Here is a 16,473-nt window from a genome sequence, read left to right on the forward strand (position 1 = left end):
CCCATCCGAGGTACAGGAGATTGCAAAGAAATGACAGAGCCATTCTTGATTTGTGGCACAGTCCTGCTGTCATCTACTGAACATCCAATGCTGCTGACAGGTGTTGTTTGTTTTACAGAAGTACTAGCAGTACTGGGAGCGAGAGAGATCATTTTCACAACATTCAGAGCACTGACATGTGATGCTGGCACCACATTTTTAATTGGGCTACTGGTGATAACCACAGTGGTGGGTGAACGGATCGTCAAAGGATTAGAACTGGCTGGCTTAGGCAAAATCTGAGCGTAGCGATGTCTAGCAGATCGATCACCAACTGGACTTGCTGGAACATTTTGGGGAGTCTTTGGTGACTGCTTTACAGACTGCATGTGCTGAGTGACTACTTGAACATTTAGCGGTAGGACCTTCCCCTCAGATCCGATGGGACTAGGCGAGGTCACAAGTGGCCGTGTTCTTTGTACCTGTTACAAAGAAATGTAATAGTTTAGTATAAAGAAGCTATAATAAACATATAGCTCATATTGCTCTTATTTTTCTGTTTCGGAATACTAATTTATATTAATTATAATTATATTAGAATAATTATATTATTCATTAACTTCTGTTGAATGTGCCTGCACACATGGGTGTAACTCTCCAGCAAGGAAAGAAAGGTTTGATCACCCAGTGGACCCCCACCCATAATACTTTTATGGCCCGTGTCAGAAGAAAAAACAAAAACAATGGAAGGGGTGGAAGTGTGGGAGGACTTGTCATGGGAAAATCCCTTTAACCCTTTCAAGACCGAGTCTATTTTTGCAAATGTGACATGTGTCACTATGTGGTATTAAAGGGGTTCTGCACTTTGTTTTAACTGATGATCTATCCTCTGGATAGATAATCAGCGTCTGATCGGCGGGGGTCTGACACCCAGGATCCCCGCCAATCAGCTGTTTGAGAAGGCAGCAGCGCTTCAGCCTTCTCACTGTTTACCACCGGCCCAGTGACGTCACGACTAGTATCAACTAGCATGGGCGGGGCTAAGCTTAATTCAAGTGAACAGAGCTTAGCCCCGCCCACGCTAGTTGATACTTGTCGTGACGTAACTGGGCCAGCGGTAAACAGTGAGAAGGCCGCAGCGCTCCTGGAGCACCACTGCCTTCTCAAACAGCTGATCGGCAGGGGTCCCGGGGGTCGGACCCCCGCCGATCAGATGCTGATGATGTATCCAGAGGATAGATCAGGGGTGGCCAACCTTACAGACACAAAGAGCCTACATGATGCACCTAGGTTTTAACAAAGAAAAATAAGAGAAAAAAAATATTTGTCATCTGATCTGAGGTCTGATAAAAATTTATTTTTTCATAAGCAGAGAAAAAAAGATAAAAATATATTTTTCATCAGACCTCAGATCAGACTCCTAATTCAGATCCTTAATCCTCATCTGACCTAAAATAGGATCCCCAAACCTCATCAGACCTTCAAATCAGACCCCCAATGTTCGGAACAGACAACACAAATGAGACTGCCAGTCATACCCCTCAGTGCTCAGATCTCCCCCCACCCATGCTCAGACCTGACCAACCCATGCTCAAACAAGACCCCTCATGCTCAGATCTGCGCCCCCATGCTCAGATCTGCGCCCCCATGCTCAGATCTGCCCCCTCAGTGCTCAGATCTGCCCCCTCATGCCTCAGGATTCTGCCCCCCTCATGCTCAGATCTGCCCCCAATCATGCTCAGTCTGCCCCCACTCAGGCTCAGATCTGCCCCCCCTCAGCCTCAGATCTGCCACCCTCATGCTCAGATCTGCCCCCCTCATGCTCAGAATACTGCCCCCCCTCATGCTCGAATCTGCACCCCCCTCATGCCTCAGATCTGACCCCCCAGATCAGCTCTGCCCCCCTGCTCAGCTCTGCCCCCCCCCATGCTCAGATCAGACCCCGATTGCCCAGATCAGGACCCCCCCATGCTCAGTTCTATCATTTAAAAAAATATCTTCCCTCTCTTAATCAGGCACTGGGCTCCTGCTCGGGCACCTGCTACTCTGCAGGTCTGACACGCTCTCCACTGTGATCTGATGAGGACAACATCAGGTCATAGTGCGTGTCTCCACGTACTACGTTCTCACACTGTGTGCATGAGGACATGAGAGTGAGATGGAGCTGCAAAGTAGCAACAGTGCCCGATCAGGAAAAGAGATCTGAGCATGGGGTGGAGAGTGAGCCGGCCTGACTGCTTCCCATCTCCACAGCTAGAGCTGCACTTGAAGAAGCAAAGACCCACATGCGGCTCAAGAGCCACAGGTTTGCCACCCCTGGGATAGATCATCAGTTAAAACAAAGTGCAGAACCCCTTTAAAAATGGAATGCTTTTTGTTATCCGAATGATTCCGAGAATGTGTTCTCCTGACACATCGTACTTAATGTTTAATTAATTAAATGTTTAATTAATTCACAGTATTTGGTGCAAAGTGAAAATTTCAATTTTTTACACAGATATACCATTTCAGTACACAACGTACTTGATGTTAATGGTAAATCTGACCCTGTAGAGGCTCTGAGGTGAAGTTAAAAAAAATAAACTCCCAAGAAATGACCCCATTTTAGAAACCACACTCCTCACAGAATTTAACAAGGGGTATAGCATTTTGACCCCACAAATGTTTTTAAAAATTATTTTTTACACAGTCAATGGTAAATCTGAGCAAATTTTTATTTTTTTTATAAATAAAGGTAAAACATAAAGTCAAATATTTACAGAAAATCTCTAAAACTAACTTTAAAAGGTCCAAATCAGTTCTGAAGTTACTTTGATGGGCTTACATAATAAAAACTACCTATAAATGACCCAATTTTATGTGGTTGTAAACTGGTGTATGGGCACACAGCAGGGTTCTAAAGGGAAAGAGTACAATATGTTTTTTTGGTCGGCAGATTTTGCAGAAATGTTTTTTGGGTGCCATGTCACATTTGAAGAGACCCTGAGGAACCCCTGGAGTGGAAGCTACACCACTCAAGGAATTTATAGAGGGGTGTACTGAGTGCTTTAACCCCGTAGACGTTTCATAGAATTTAGAAACACTTGGCTGTGAAAATGAACATTTACATTTTTACCAATAAAATGTTGCTTTTGCACCAGATTTCTAATTTTCATATATCCTCGGGATAGGTCATTAGTATCTGATTGATGGGGTTCAACTCCCTGCACCCCGCCGATCAGCTGCGTGAAAAGGCACCAGCGCTCGCAGTAGAGCAGCGGCCTTCTCACAGCTTTGACCAGGTCATTGGAAGTCACGTTTATCGGTCACATGGCTTAGCTGCAGCTCAGCCCTGTTGAAGTGAATGGGGCTGAGTTGCGATACCAAGCACAACTGCTGTACAATGTGCCTTCTCAAACAGCTGATCGCCAGAGGTCCCGGGTGGCAGGCCCCCCACGATCAGCTACTGATGTCCTATCTGGAAGAGAAGTCATCAGTTCAAAAATTTAAGAAAAACCCTTTTAAGGCCTAGTTTGGCGATTTATACAGCACTGGCTAACAACTGTAGAGGCTCTAAGGTGAAGTAAAAAAAATAAACTCCCAAGAAGTGACCCCATTTTAGAAACCACACTCCTCACAGAATTGAACAATGGGTATAGCATTTTGACCCCACAAATGTTTTCAAAAATTAATTTACAGTATTTGGTGCAAAGTGAAAATTCCAATGTATATGGCCTGCATAACTACGTAAAATATTTCAGGTATATTTATTACAAACTTCTCGATATTACTAAATACGATACTACTGAGTACAAAATTAGGCTCCTTTCATACTAGCGTTTTAGCAGATCAGTCATGGATCTGCAAAAACGCTTCTGTTACAATAATGCAACCGCATGCATCCGTCATGAACGGATACGGTTGTATTATGTCTTCTATATAGCCATGACATGAGGCAAACTGATGTATTATGAGCGGATTCTTTTCCATTCAGAATGCATTAGCGCAAAACTGATCAGTTTTGGACCGCTTGTGAGAGCCCATGACAGATCTCACAAACGGAAAGCCAAAACGCCAGTGTGAAAGTAGCCTTACTCACTACTTGCATCTATTTTTAGTATTATTATTGGTGACATAACCTTGGACAATCATTTATATGCTTGCTCTTTATGCTACCATACTATAAGAAAGAACTTTGGAAAATTGCATTGTATGTCACCAAAATAATATAAGAAAGCGGCATTTTTTATATAGGACTTTTAGATCTGTGATGTATGTACATCAAGTACGGTTACTCATCTATATAATTGGATATAATGTTTTGATAGGCTGCTGAAATACCATCACTGGATACGGCGGCACACCAAAACATTGTGACATTTTTTGGGGGCCCAGGATTATGAAATAGGTGTAATATCAATGACATAAATTATATCATTTTATTATGCAATATTGATTTACATACATTCATTATTTTTATTATGTTATATGGACATACACAGCAACTAATCATGATTTATTGGTTATCTATGCATTGTACCATTGTTGTTTTTTATTGCGTGCTGACATATTGTGTTTTAATAAATATCTGTTGATTGACATACAATCCAGAGAGAGGAGTGCCTATCATATACCTGACATATTTACTACTATTATACACTGGCAGTGGGTAGTTCAGTGGATAGTGAACCCTCTATATGCAAAAACACTAACGTGAGAGCAACACAACTGCTGAAGGCTACTGAAACTATCTGGTGACAACCACACCCCTTACAGCCTAGCCAAGCTCTTATAAAGTTCCGGCCAGCACTGTGTTTTGGGAGAAAGTCACACCATTGCACAGGTCCTGGTATAAAAACGACAATTCCCTGAATGTAATTTAACATGGTCGGTGGAGAACTAAGATTGAATATTGATGTAAGATTGACTGTAAGACATGCTATACTTCACAAACCATACACTTTACATCTGCAAAACACTAGGCAATAAAACTGGTTATAAAATATTAGCCTTTCATGGAAATTACCGGAATTGGACTGGGAACAGCAGCCACAACAATTCCAATAGGCTGAGGAGAAAGGATTGCAGGGCTTCCATTACAAATACTCGTTATTCCATTGGGTGCAGGCCCATCTTGTTTCTTCATCTGCAGTTCTCCTGGTAAAGGTGACTGGAGCTTTTGTTCTTGCTGCTTTTTCTGGATTTTCCTCTGCAATTGTTGCTTGGCATCGACAGGAGAAGCAAGGGTCTTCACTTGAGGGTGGAAAGCATTGCTTTCAGACATAGGCACAAAAGCAGATGTCTGCGTTATTCCTTTCAATCCTGCAAGAAAGTATGGACACTGTTACTACACTAGAAACACCCCTATGTCTTCAGCATCTAGATAATGCTGCCCGCACTAAGCATGTTACAGGTGTTGTCTGGGCAATGCAAAATTTGATAATAGTGTATAAAAAAAACACACCAATCCACCTCTGATCCTGTTCTGATGCATTCATGTTCACCCACTCATCTCTACTTCTGGTGCCTTTAGACATGCACACACAGGGCTGACTAACCTCAGCCGCCAGAGAATGGCTGAGCAGGCAGACCGGGGGGACCGGAGAAGAGTCAAGTGGAGGATCGGTGAGAGGGGTGTGCTTTTGTATCTCTTGAATAATCTCTCTAATTGGGTGTTAACGGAAAATGTTTTTTGCAGCATAAGCAATTACATTCAGGTGGCCTATTAGAAGTAGAGGTATGTGCCATCACATTTTATTAGTACATGTTTACACCATATAGATTACTGCAGCTTGTGATGGAATTTTGCTTTTATTTAACCACTTGGACACTGACACTTCTCCCTTTTTGGATCCACAGGTAACAAAACTCCACCATGTGGACACCATTTAGGGCATGTTCAGACATGTCAGATTTGTTGCAGAAATTTATGAAAACTCCATTTCATGCGCCTGAATGGGGTTGTGTTTGGGCGGCATGTAATGGATTTCCTGCAGGATTCAGATGAATGGGACAGTCACAGAAAGTTTTACCGCATGTGTACAGTTGGGGCTCTATGAGAAATGCAAGTAGCTTACAGCACAGTGGACAATCTGCCGAGGTCTTCTGATTGCCATTTTGTCCAGATTTAGAGACTGTATACAGCCAGCTTACGTAGCAGTTGAATACATATTTTACAAAGGATTATCATATAACTTAGGGTAAGTTCGGAGGGAAGATTTTGGGTGCAGGTTTTAGTGCAGATTGGGTGCTGAAAACCAGGCTGCATCTCAGCTGAACCCACCTCTATTCAATAGAGCTAAAACCCATGGCAAAAACCACAGCACAGAGGTTTCTGCTGTGGGATCTGCAGAGTATTTTATCGTGGAAAAAATCCTTCGTCTGAACATACTCTTAAGCTAATTTCAAATCAGTAATGTTAGCAAATTCAACAATGTTTTACAAAAAGTGTGTGGAACTCCTTATGGATACCTAATAAAAACTAAAAAGAGGAATTAAATTTTGCATGCCTATATATCCACTGTAACCCCACAGCATGTACGCAAATATTAACTCCATCATATACGTTGCCTGCTTTGATGGAATAAAATGCCTACAGTGCAGTCTATGGTCAAAAATTGGGGACAATACCTGGCAGGCATGTGCTATTGGACACAACACTAAAATAGCAAAAAGAGGCAGATAGACAAAACAGTTCATAGTAATGGTGGGGAACAACGGAGAACCACTTAATTATATAAAAGATACTGGTAATTCTTGGAATAATTTGATAGAGTGTAAGAGTAATAGGATTACCTGCAGAATCTCCCGCCATTACAGTTAATGCTGCCATAGATTTAGTACCAATGTAATGGCTTTTCACCAGAAAACGAGCTAAGTCCAAAACAGAATCAAATGGCTGACTTAGGACCTTCTGAGCCCACTCACAAACAAGGCGACAGGCTGCGGACACAACCTCCTCATCCGCATTCTGCAGCTGAGCCGATACTTCCATTCCATCCAGCTGAAAATCAAGAAAAATGCATGAGAACAGTAGCAGCTTAGAAGAAAGCTATACATAGTGGCACTTTAAAGGGCATGTCCACCTGTAAAACAAAAAAAAATTATACTTTTACATACATACATTTTACTAACTATGTACATATTGCATTGCTCATCTTGCTACGATATAGTTATAGTTTGCATTATAGCCAGAGCTGCAATCACAATTCTTCTGGTTGACACTGAGAACAGTCAACAGCCTTAGGCTACATTCACATGAACGTATTTTGTTTCTGTGACCGTTTTTTTATATTTTTTGCAGATATGACGTAGACCGATTTATTTCAATGGGTCCGCAAAAAATGCGGACAGCACACCGTGTGTTATCTGCATCCGTATATATCCGTTCCGTAGCCCAGCAAAAAAGATAGAACATGTCCTATTCTTGTCAGTTTTAGGCATTGTTACCATGGATCAGCAAAAAAATAATAAATAAAAAAAATTAATAAATAAATGGATGCCATAGGGACGTCATCCTTTTTTTTTTTGCGGATCCGCAATTTGCGGACCGCAAAACACATACGGTAGTGTCAATGTGGCCTTATTTTCAGACACAACCCTAACAGCAGATGTGAACCCAGCCTTTTCTGTTCCTATACTGGAATTTAAAATGGCTATGTAAACCTTGCCTTAGCTGACCTACTATACCAGGGCTGGCCAACCTGTGGCTCTCCAGCTGTTGTAAAACTACAACTCCCACCATGCTTTGCTGTAGGCTGATACCTGTAGGCAGTCTGGGCATGCTGGGAGTTGTAGTTTTGCAACAGCTGGAGAGCCTCAGGTTGGCCATCCCTGTACTATACTATAGAGTAGCTATCAGATCACTGTCCACTGACTACACTTCACAGAATACAAATCAATATGCGTCATGATGTGGCAGAGGTTGATGTTTTACTATTTTAGGCACATAAAAGTGTTTTATATCATTCATTTTAGCTAAAAAAAAAATGTCTGGGGTCTACAGTTAGCGTAAAGGTTTGGGTTCCTTATAACAAGTGTGAGGTACTTAAGGAACGAATTATACTCACCGGCTCCTCACTTCTTCAGTCCGGTGCCCTGGCTCCATTTGACAATCTTCCATTACCTGTTTTTTTTTTTTTTTTTTTACTTTCAGCCCAGGTTACATGTTCTACTGCAGTCAAAGACCGGCCTCAGCAGTGAGGTGTCTGGGTCACATGCCGCTTGGGGACACGTCACCGCTAAGACCGGTCACTGACTGCATCGGCGCACCTGACCAGCTGGAAGTGAAACAAGCCAGGGACCTGAAGATTACTGAACGTAGCCAAGATGCCGGGGAGCATGTATTGTTCTTTCATTAGATACAACACATTGGCGGGGCCAATTAAAAAGGATCAAATCCTGGAAAAACCCTTTAAGGCCAAAGACTGACAGGGGTATTCCCATCTTAGGCTGCTTTCACATGGCGATGTGTGGTCCATGAAATGTGAACATTTGACGGCCACATTTGCTGGACTGAATGCGGCTCATTTGTGCCAAACTGAGTGCATCATAGATCACTACTTTCAGCCCAACCGCAGGTCTAATGTGCTGTACTTATGCTGTGAGTACGAGACATTAGACCTGCATTAAGGCTGGAGCATCATAGATCACTATCATGTAGTGAGCTCAGCTCACCTGAGCCACGATCAGTCCGGGAAATGTGGGAGACACACACAAATCGCATTTCACAGACCACACACGACCATGGGAAAGCAGCCCAAGAACGTTATAGCCAAACGCTAGGAGATATGCAATAAATTCCAATTCCCAAAGTGGGAAAACCCCATAAAAGGGAGTGTTCCTCCAAGTATTTTCCTATACTAATTCAAACCACATAGTGAAACTAAATAAATAAATATAGATAATGACATGCAAAGTTTTTTTTTTTTTTTTTTTATGACAAAGAAACATAGATTAAAGATCTGTCCACATATTACAGCTACAGGTCCAAATGGCACAAAACATTATCTACAAGAATATAAAATAAAGAATCTGACAATTACCCCATCTCCTGTCTTGTTAAAATCCAGATTAGGCAGTGATGGCATGTGCACGAAAGCTTTCTTCCTCAATCCACTGTAGCAATATGTAAGTTTAGTTAAAGTTAACTTCCAAAAGCAGCAGAACAATCAAAAATTCACAAGGTTTAAAGGGAACCTGTCACCGGGATTTTGTGTATAGAGCTGAGGACATGGGTTGCTAGATGGCCGCTAGCACATCTGCAATATCCAGTCCCCATAGCTCTCTGCGCTTTAATTGTGTAAAAAAAACGATTTGATACATATGTAAATTAACCTGAGATGAGTCCTGTCCCTGACTCATCTCACATACAGGACTCATCTCAGGTAATTTGCATATGTATCAAATCGTTTTTTTACACAATAAAAGCACACAGAGCTATGGGGACTGGATATTGCGGATGTGCTAGTGGCCATCTAGCAACCCATGTCCTTAGCTATATACACAAAATCCAGGTGACAGGTTCCCTTTAAGATCAGTTGGATATGAAAGAGTACATTACTTTAAAACATCGCTGGAATTGTCCACAAAGATTTGCAAATACTGCACATGTAGGGCACAAGGTCCTGGGCTTTAAACCTGTGCCACTGAAGGTTTAAAGCTCCCGCAATCTAGCAGGAGCCGTTTGGATAAATGGCTGTTAGAGACAGCTGGGGACACCAAGGAGAAGACAGAGGCAGTATATGCCTTCTATTTGTCAGCAGACATAGCGCCCAATGCTGCCTCTATTGGACCTAGATATCAGGGGATCGCTGGATGCCCCTGGCATAGTAAAGCTAGATCAGCTCTGCCAGTGACTGGTGACAGGCCTCTTTTTGATGCCCCAATGGACAGCTGCAAAATAGAAAACAAAAACATTAAGGCGTCTTTCATGGAGCTCATGTTATGTCCCAATAATACATACTTTGGGTTTCTGTCATCAGAAACAAGCTTAGTAAACTGGTTGACATTAGACATGAGCTAATGTCAGCTAAATCTAACAGTTAGCTTTTTTATTTATTCTATTTTTTATAGGTGCCTCTGTTTTAGAGAAAATGTAACTTTTAGGAACTTTATTTTATGCAAATGAACCTCTAGGAGCAATGGGGGTGTTGCCCCTACACCTAGAAGCTCCGTCCTCCCTCCTCATCCTGCTTGATATGGTTGCTGGCAAAGGACTTCCTTACTGCTCAGGCGCAGTAAGTGCCTTGTATTAACTTTCTCCTCTTTAAAAATTTTTTTTTTTTTAAACACGGAAAAATCACATAAAACACTATATCTGAATACAAAAGGTTTTTGCCATGGTTTATCATATGCAGTAGTAATGCAGCTTTCAGTCTAGTGCTGCACCACAATGTAATATGTGCACCCAAACTTAATGATCACCCACTGATGAAGAGATAGCATCTCGAAACGCGTCTGGGTGTTACCTGTGAGACGGTGCATGGCCATGTACTAAAGGACCGAGACCCGATAATCCTAACAGAGACGGGAAGAACGCTAGTCAACTCACACACACGTATTGGGACTCACGAAACAACTATCCGAAACAAGATTCTCGCGAGATCAAAGGCGAGATCCCGACAGAGCCGGAAGTAAGACAAACATACCGGAGAAAGGTGGAAGCGTGGGACGCCACGGCAGCAACCAATTACGGGATACACATAGTGAGACCATACGGGACACAGTGAGTAAAACTTACAATCGATAGAAATACATGTGGAGCTACGCCATACCCCTGTGACGATACCAACACAGGTGGGACTTTAAAAATCATATCGGACTATTGATCTTGCTTGGGTGGCACACTTGGAGCCTTAAGGGAATCATGGCAGAGGACCGATACACTGTTTAGCACGAACTATTGCTTGAAAACCATATTGTGCACCTGTTGCAGTGATTTTTTATTTAACTATTGGTTTCAAATTGTCAATCTACAAGGAGCTAAACAAATAGCCCTATAAACAAGCCACTTGTCCATAGGTGACTGCGATTCATCAGCCACACTAAACAAGTGGGATACGGATGCAGTGATATATGGTGCAGCGAACTATCAGGACAGCATAATAGCGATTGCTTTTTGATTATTGTAAGTCTCGAACTGAATGTGTGTACCATTTTTATGCTTTTATATTTATTTAAGAAGTACACAAATAGTTATTATTTAATAAAAGTTTTATAAATTCAAAACAATCCCACGTGTACCCCGACTGTTTGAGTGCCGGTTCCACTTTATACATTATTTATAGCACAGAACTAGGGGTGTGTCTTTTCGAACCTGTGCACCAACTGTGGCAATTCGGAGTGAGCCATCTGCTTATTACCCACTGTTAATGATGACCTATGCCCAGGAAAGGTCATTATCATGAGATTGGTGGCAGTCTGACAGCCCCACTCGTCAACTGTCCTCAGCAGCTGCTGGCACTGGAAATAACACAGTGGAGCGAGCCAGAAGCAGACAGCACCATTCACTGTGTAGTGGTCACTCTAGGTTACTGCAGCTAGGCTCCTATACATTTGAGAACAGATGACTGTTGGCGGTGACAGGTGTTAGGCCGCCATGATCGGATATTGATGACATATCCTTAGGTTAGGTCAATAGCTAGAACCTGGACAATCCTTTAAAAGGTTTGGCTTAAAGGGAACCTGTCACCATTAGAGATGAGTGAATTTCCGCTTATGAAATTTGTTCACAGATCGTTTGTTGGTAAAAGGTGAATTGCGTTATGGATTCCGTTACCACGGACCATAACACAATTCTATGACGGAATGCACAACGGAATGCCTTTAGAGGCATTCCGTCATAATAGAAGTCTATGGGCTGCAAAGCGGATCCGTCACGTTTCCGTTATGCAGGGGAGGAGTCCCAACACTATGAACCAGGACAACTGCTTTAGTGACTCTTGATTGTCTAATGAACGAGCGTTTGCTCATTCATCAGGTAACTAGTGGCACTATTACACAGCCAGGTCATTGATAATGAGAGTTTCTGTGAACGTTCATTAACGATGATCTGCCCGACCCTCGGCCAGTGAAATATAGCCTAAAGTTAAACCAGCCCATCATATATATAACAAAAAAGAAGATTCGGCGGCACCAGTACGCTGGCTCAGGTGCTATGTCCAAGGGAATGAGCTTCAACCTTCTTATATATGTAGAAAACGGGACAGCACTCCAAGGCTTGAAGAGGATAGATATCTTTATTCACCCATGTGAAAAATAATAGCAACGTTTCAGCTCACAACTGAGCCTTTCTCAAGCGAGAGAAAGGCTCAGTTGTGAGCTGAAACGTTGCTATTATTTTTCACATGGGTGAATAAAGATATCTATCCTCTTCAAGCCTTGGAGTGCTGTCCCGTTTTCTACATACATATATATATATATATATATATATATATATATATATATATATATATATATATAAAATAAAAATACTTGGTCCAAACAGGACCCTGATAACTGTAGTACAAAAAGCTGTCAAAACAATAGACGGTTAGCAAAAATACAGACAATATTATGTGAGTAAGGACAGAAGAGTAGGGTATAGCTATCCCTGGTCAGCCCAGAGATGCACATTGAGGGTAGGTGCACTCTATCCATGTTCCTGGGCTAGCCTGTCCTTATATAGCCCTATCACTTTCTGACACGACATACAATGTCCAAAAAATCATCATCATAACAGTGGGCGGTTAGCAGAAATACAGACAATATTACGCGGATAAGGACAGAGAATTAGAATATATCTGTCCCTATTCTTGCCCTTAAAGAGACTGCTCAGCCCAGAGATGCACCTTAATGGTAGATGCACTCTGTCCACGTTCCTGGGCTAACCTGTCCTTATATAGCCCTATCAATTTCTGACACGACATACAATGTCCAACGCGTTTCCCCTTACAGATAATCAAAGGTTCATCAGGGAACCACTTTTTGACAATGCAAAGCAACTTAGCCGACACAGAAGAATAGCGTGTTGGTCCAATCCTCTTACAGATGCAGGATACATGGCTGGGGGGCTCCAGGGGGCAAAATAACAGCTCACAGCCTCACCTGTAAGCGCGTCTCCCTCCACGCCTCTCTCTGAGCCGCCAAGGATGAAATCAAGTTGGCGGTGCGTTCCACCTATTTCCACCGTGGAAGGCATAGTCATGTGGGGCAAACCAAGACGGCAGCGCGTTCCACGTACAGCGATCGTGGAAAGCATAGGTCCGAGGCCGGCTGGAAACAAGGCGCTCTAGATAATACAATCTAGGCGCGCTGCCCGCATCTCCGAAGGCATGAATAGCAGATTCACTTGTGTCCTCCCTAAAGGCTTCACCCCCTAACACTGTATATAGGGGGGAAATAGTAAAGATAAAGGGGACACGATAATCAAATCTATTTATAACAAGATAAAACTTAAGCAGACTAATTGCATAGATGACAATATATATACCAGTATAAATGCTAATTATATTCTACATTACTGAATACAGTGTGCAGCTACAAAAGAGGGCGGGGGAATAGTATCCGTTTTATTACCATTCATTACAGTTGGCATGAATCAGGACATAATATATGGGGTTAGAAATAGCAAAAATACATAATACGAGAGAACTCTCCCTTGGCAAAACCCTTCACTACACAATTATAATAAATATGATACTTCATTAACCGTCAGATAGAAGTCCGTTTTTATATAATGAAAAAATGATGCTTCCTGCGGCGATGTCCATTTCTATCAGAAAAGAGAGGGGAATCTATTAAATACAGAAAATGAGCAATCCATCAGATATAACAAGAGAAGGTAAGTCTCTCATTCAAACCCCCAGGTGACCGGGACCGGAACCTATAAATCCACTTGGTTTCTTTTTGGAGGATTCTAATTAATGATATCAAGAAAAAGAATAACACTCCTGTGGCAAATCACATGTGGGAATGTCATGATGGAGACCTTGGGTCGTTATCTTTCTCGGCATTGGAACTGATAAAACCCTCCCCCAGGAAAGATGACTGGGACCGTGGATTTATAGGTTCTGGTCTCGGTCACCTGGGGGTTTGAATGAGAGACTTACCTTCTCTTGTTATATCTGATGGATTGCTCCTTTTCTGTATTTAATAGATTCACCTCTTTTTTCTGACAGAAATGGACATCGACGCAGGAAGTGTCATTTTTTTCATTATATAAAAACGGACTTCTATGTGACTGTTAATGAAGTATCATATTTATTATAATTGTGTAGTGAAGGGTTTTTGCCAAGGGAGAGTTCTCTCATATGTCTCTATTGGACCAACAGCATCTTGTTTGCTATTTCTAACCCCATATATTATGTCCTGATTCATGCCAACTGTAAAGAATGGTAATAAAACGGATACTATTCCCCCGCCCTCTTTTGTAGCTGCACACTTGGCTGTATTCAGTAATGTAGTATATAACTAGCATTTGTACTGGTAGATATATTGTCATCTATGTAATTAGTGTGCTCAAGTTTTATCTTGTTATAAATAGATTTGATTATCACATCCCCTTTATCTTTACTATTTCCCCCCTGTATACAGTGTTAGGGGGTGAAGCCTTTAGGGAGGACACAAGTGAATCTGCTATTCATGCCTTCGGAGATGCGGGCAGAGCGACTAGATTGTATTATCTAGCGCGCCTTGTTTCCAGCCGGCATCGGACCTATGCTTTCCACGATCGCTGTATGTGGAACGCGCCGCCATCTTGGTTTGCCCCACGATCTTGATTTCCTCCCTGGCGGCTCAGAGAGAGGCGTGGAAGACAGTTGGGGCGGGGAGACGCTCTTACAGGTGAGGCCTGGGATGCATAGCGCCTCTGGATAATAGGTTAGGGAAAATAGGGGAGGTCAGTTTTAGACTGCCACCCAATGAGAGTGGCAATTTGCGATCATGTGACAAAAGGGGGAGATCCATATGTGAAGCTGACGAATCTGGTTTAAGCCCACCCGGGATCCCATCATTTAAATGAGAGTCCATTCCCTTGGCAAAATGGAGCTGTTTTTTTGCCCCCTGGAGCCCCCCAGCCATGTATCCTGCCTCTGTGAGAGGACTGGACCAACACGCTATTTTTCTGTATCAGCTAAGTTGCGTTGCATTGTCAAAAAGTGTTCTCAATACTATCTAATATGTGGTGGACTGATATCAAGTGTATTTAAATGTCCACACACTGTGAATAGGTACTCTATTTTAGGGGCTTATTGCCTCCTACCTTGTCACAATGTTTTTCTGGTCTGGGGTGCTCCAGTAATGTTTTGATTTATCGGCTATTTATGTTTACTCTGTATATTGTAAGAACCTATTACCATACTGATGCTTTTGGTCCCCTGATGATCCTTTGATTATCTGTAAGGGGAAACGCGTTGGAACATTGTATGTCGTGTCAGAAAGTGATAGGGCTATATAAGGACAGGTTAGCCCAGGAACGTGGACAGAGTGCATCTACCAATAAGGTGCATCTCTGGGCTGAGCAGTGTCTTTAAGGGCAAGAACAGGGATAGGTATACCCTACTCTTCTGTCCTTACTCACATAATATTGTCTGTATTTTTGCTAATCGTCCATTGTTTTGACAGCTTTTTGTACTATGGTTATCAGGGTCCTGTTTAGACCAAGTATTTTAAATATATAATATATATATATATATATATATATATATATTATAAAGGTTAAGTTTTAGAAGTTGCCCTCAGTGATATATGTTTTGAAATAGCAATTGTCTACTGTAATATCCTTGTACTCAGTGATTGTTTTTTTTAGAACTCTCTGAAAGCCGTACGTAAAAAATTTTTTTTACTATTCAGTTATGTCAATAATTTTTGCACTTTTTCCAGTCATACATGAGGCTTTATTTTTCATGTCACTTTTGTTTTAGTATTTTTTTGTTTTCATTTTTTATAACCAGGAAAATGTAAAACAAAAAAAAAAAAGGGGGGAAATCTGTTTTTCACATTCGTTTTTAAACGACCTATCCTCAAGACTCCCAGCTTCCCCACCAACTTGCTCTTTGAAGAGATTATCCTGCTTGTGCGAGCGCTGTGTTCTCTTCACTGCTTCCCTGCACGCCATAGAAATTGCAGTGAATGTAAATAGTGCATGTAAACAGTGAAGAGAAAGCAGCAGGTCATCAATATGGGAAAACCGGACAACCCGTTAAACTTATATCTGTCAATAGCACAGCGTGGTACTAAAGTATTTTTTTTAATTATGTCTAATTTCCATAATGGTCATATTGATATATAGGTTGTGGTTGCCAGGGGTGGTGCTACAAGTTATTGTGTGGTGGCTTCATATACATTAGTTATTACCGTATTTTTCGCCCTATAAGACGCATTTTCTCCCCCTAAAGTGAGAAAATTATAATGCGTCTTATAGGACGAATACAGGGATTGGGGGGTTGAATGGCCGGTGCTTTGCATGTTGCCAATACATCGCAGGCTGTACTGCATAAGGATATCAGCCTCTAATGTACTTGAAATTGATCCTGG

At 41.9% G+C, this 16,473-nt stretch overlaps 1 protein-coding gene across 1 annotated transcript in view; it reads right to left on the reverse strand.

Moving 5' to 3' along the window:
- Positions 1-5: 5 nt before the first annotated feature.
- The window catches only part of LOC122924165 (DNA-binding protein RFX7-like), a gene marked incomplete at its 3' end in the record, with an annotated part of 87,377 nt that continues 70,909 nt past the window's right edge, over positions 6-16,473 (reverse strand). The window contains exons 6-9 of the mRNA XM_044275103.1: positions 9,003-9,087; positions 6,754-6,961; positions 4,985-5,280; positions 6-461 (exon numbers count right to left, since the gene is read on the reverse strand). Coding sequence (XP_044131038.1) covers positions 6-461; positions 4,985-5,280; positions 6,754-6,961; positions 9,003-9,087 — 1,045 coding nt within the window. The remainder of the gene's footprint in view (positions 462-4,984; positions 5,281-6,753; positions 6,962-9,002; positions 9,088-16,473) is intronic.

The sequence above is a fragment of the Bufo gargarizans genome, unplaced genomic scaffold, assembly GCF_014858855.1.
Source record: "Bufo gargarizans isolate SCDJY-AF-19 unplaced genomic scaffold, ASM1485885v1 original_scaffold_882_pilon, whole genome shotgun sequence".
Lineage (NCBI taxonomy): Eukaryota > Metazoa > Chordata > Amphibia > Anura > Bufonidae > Bufo > Bufo gargarizans.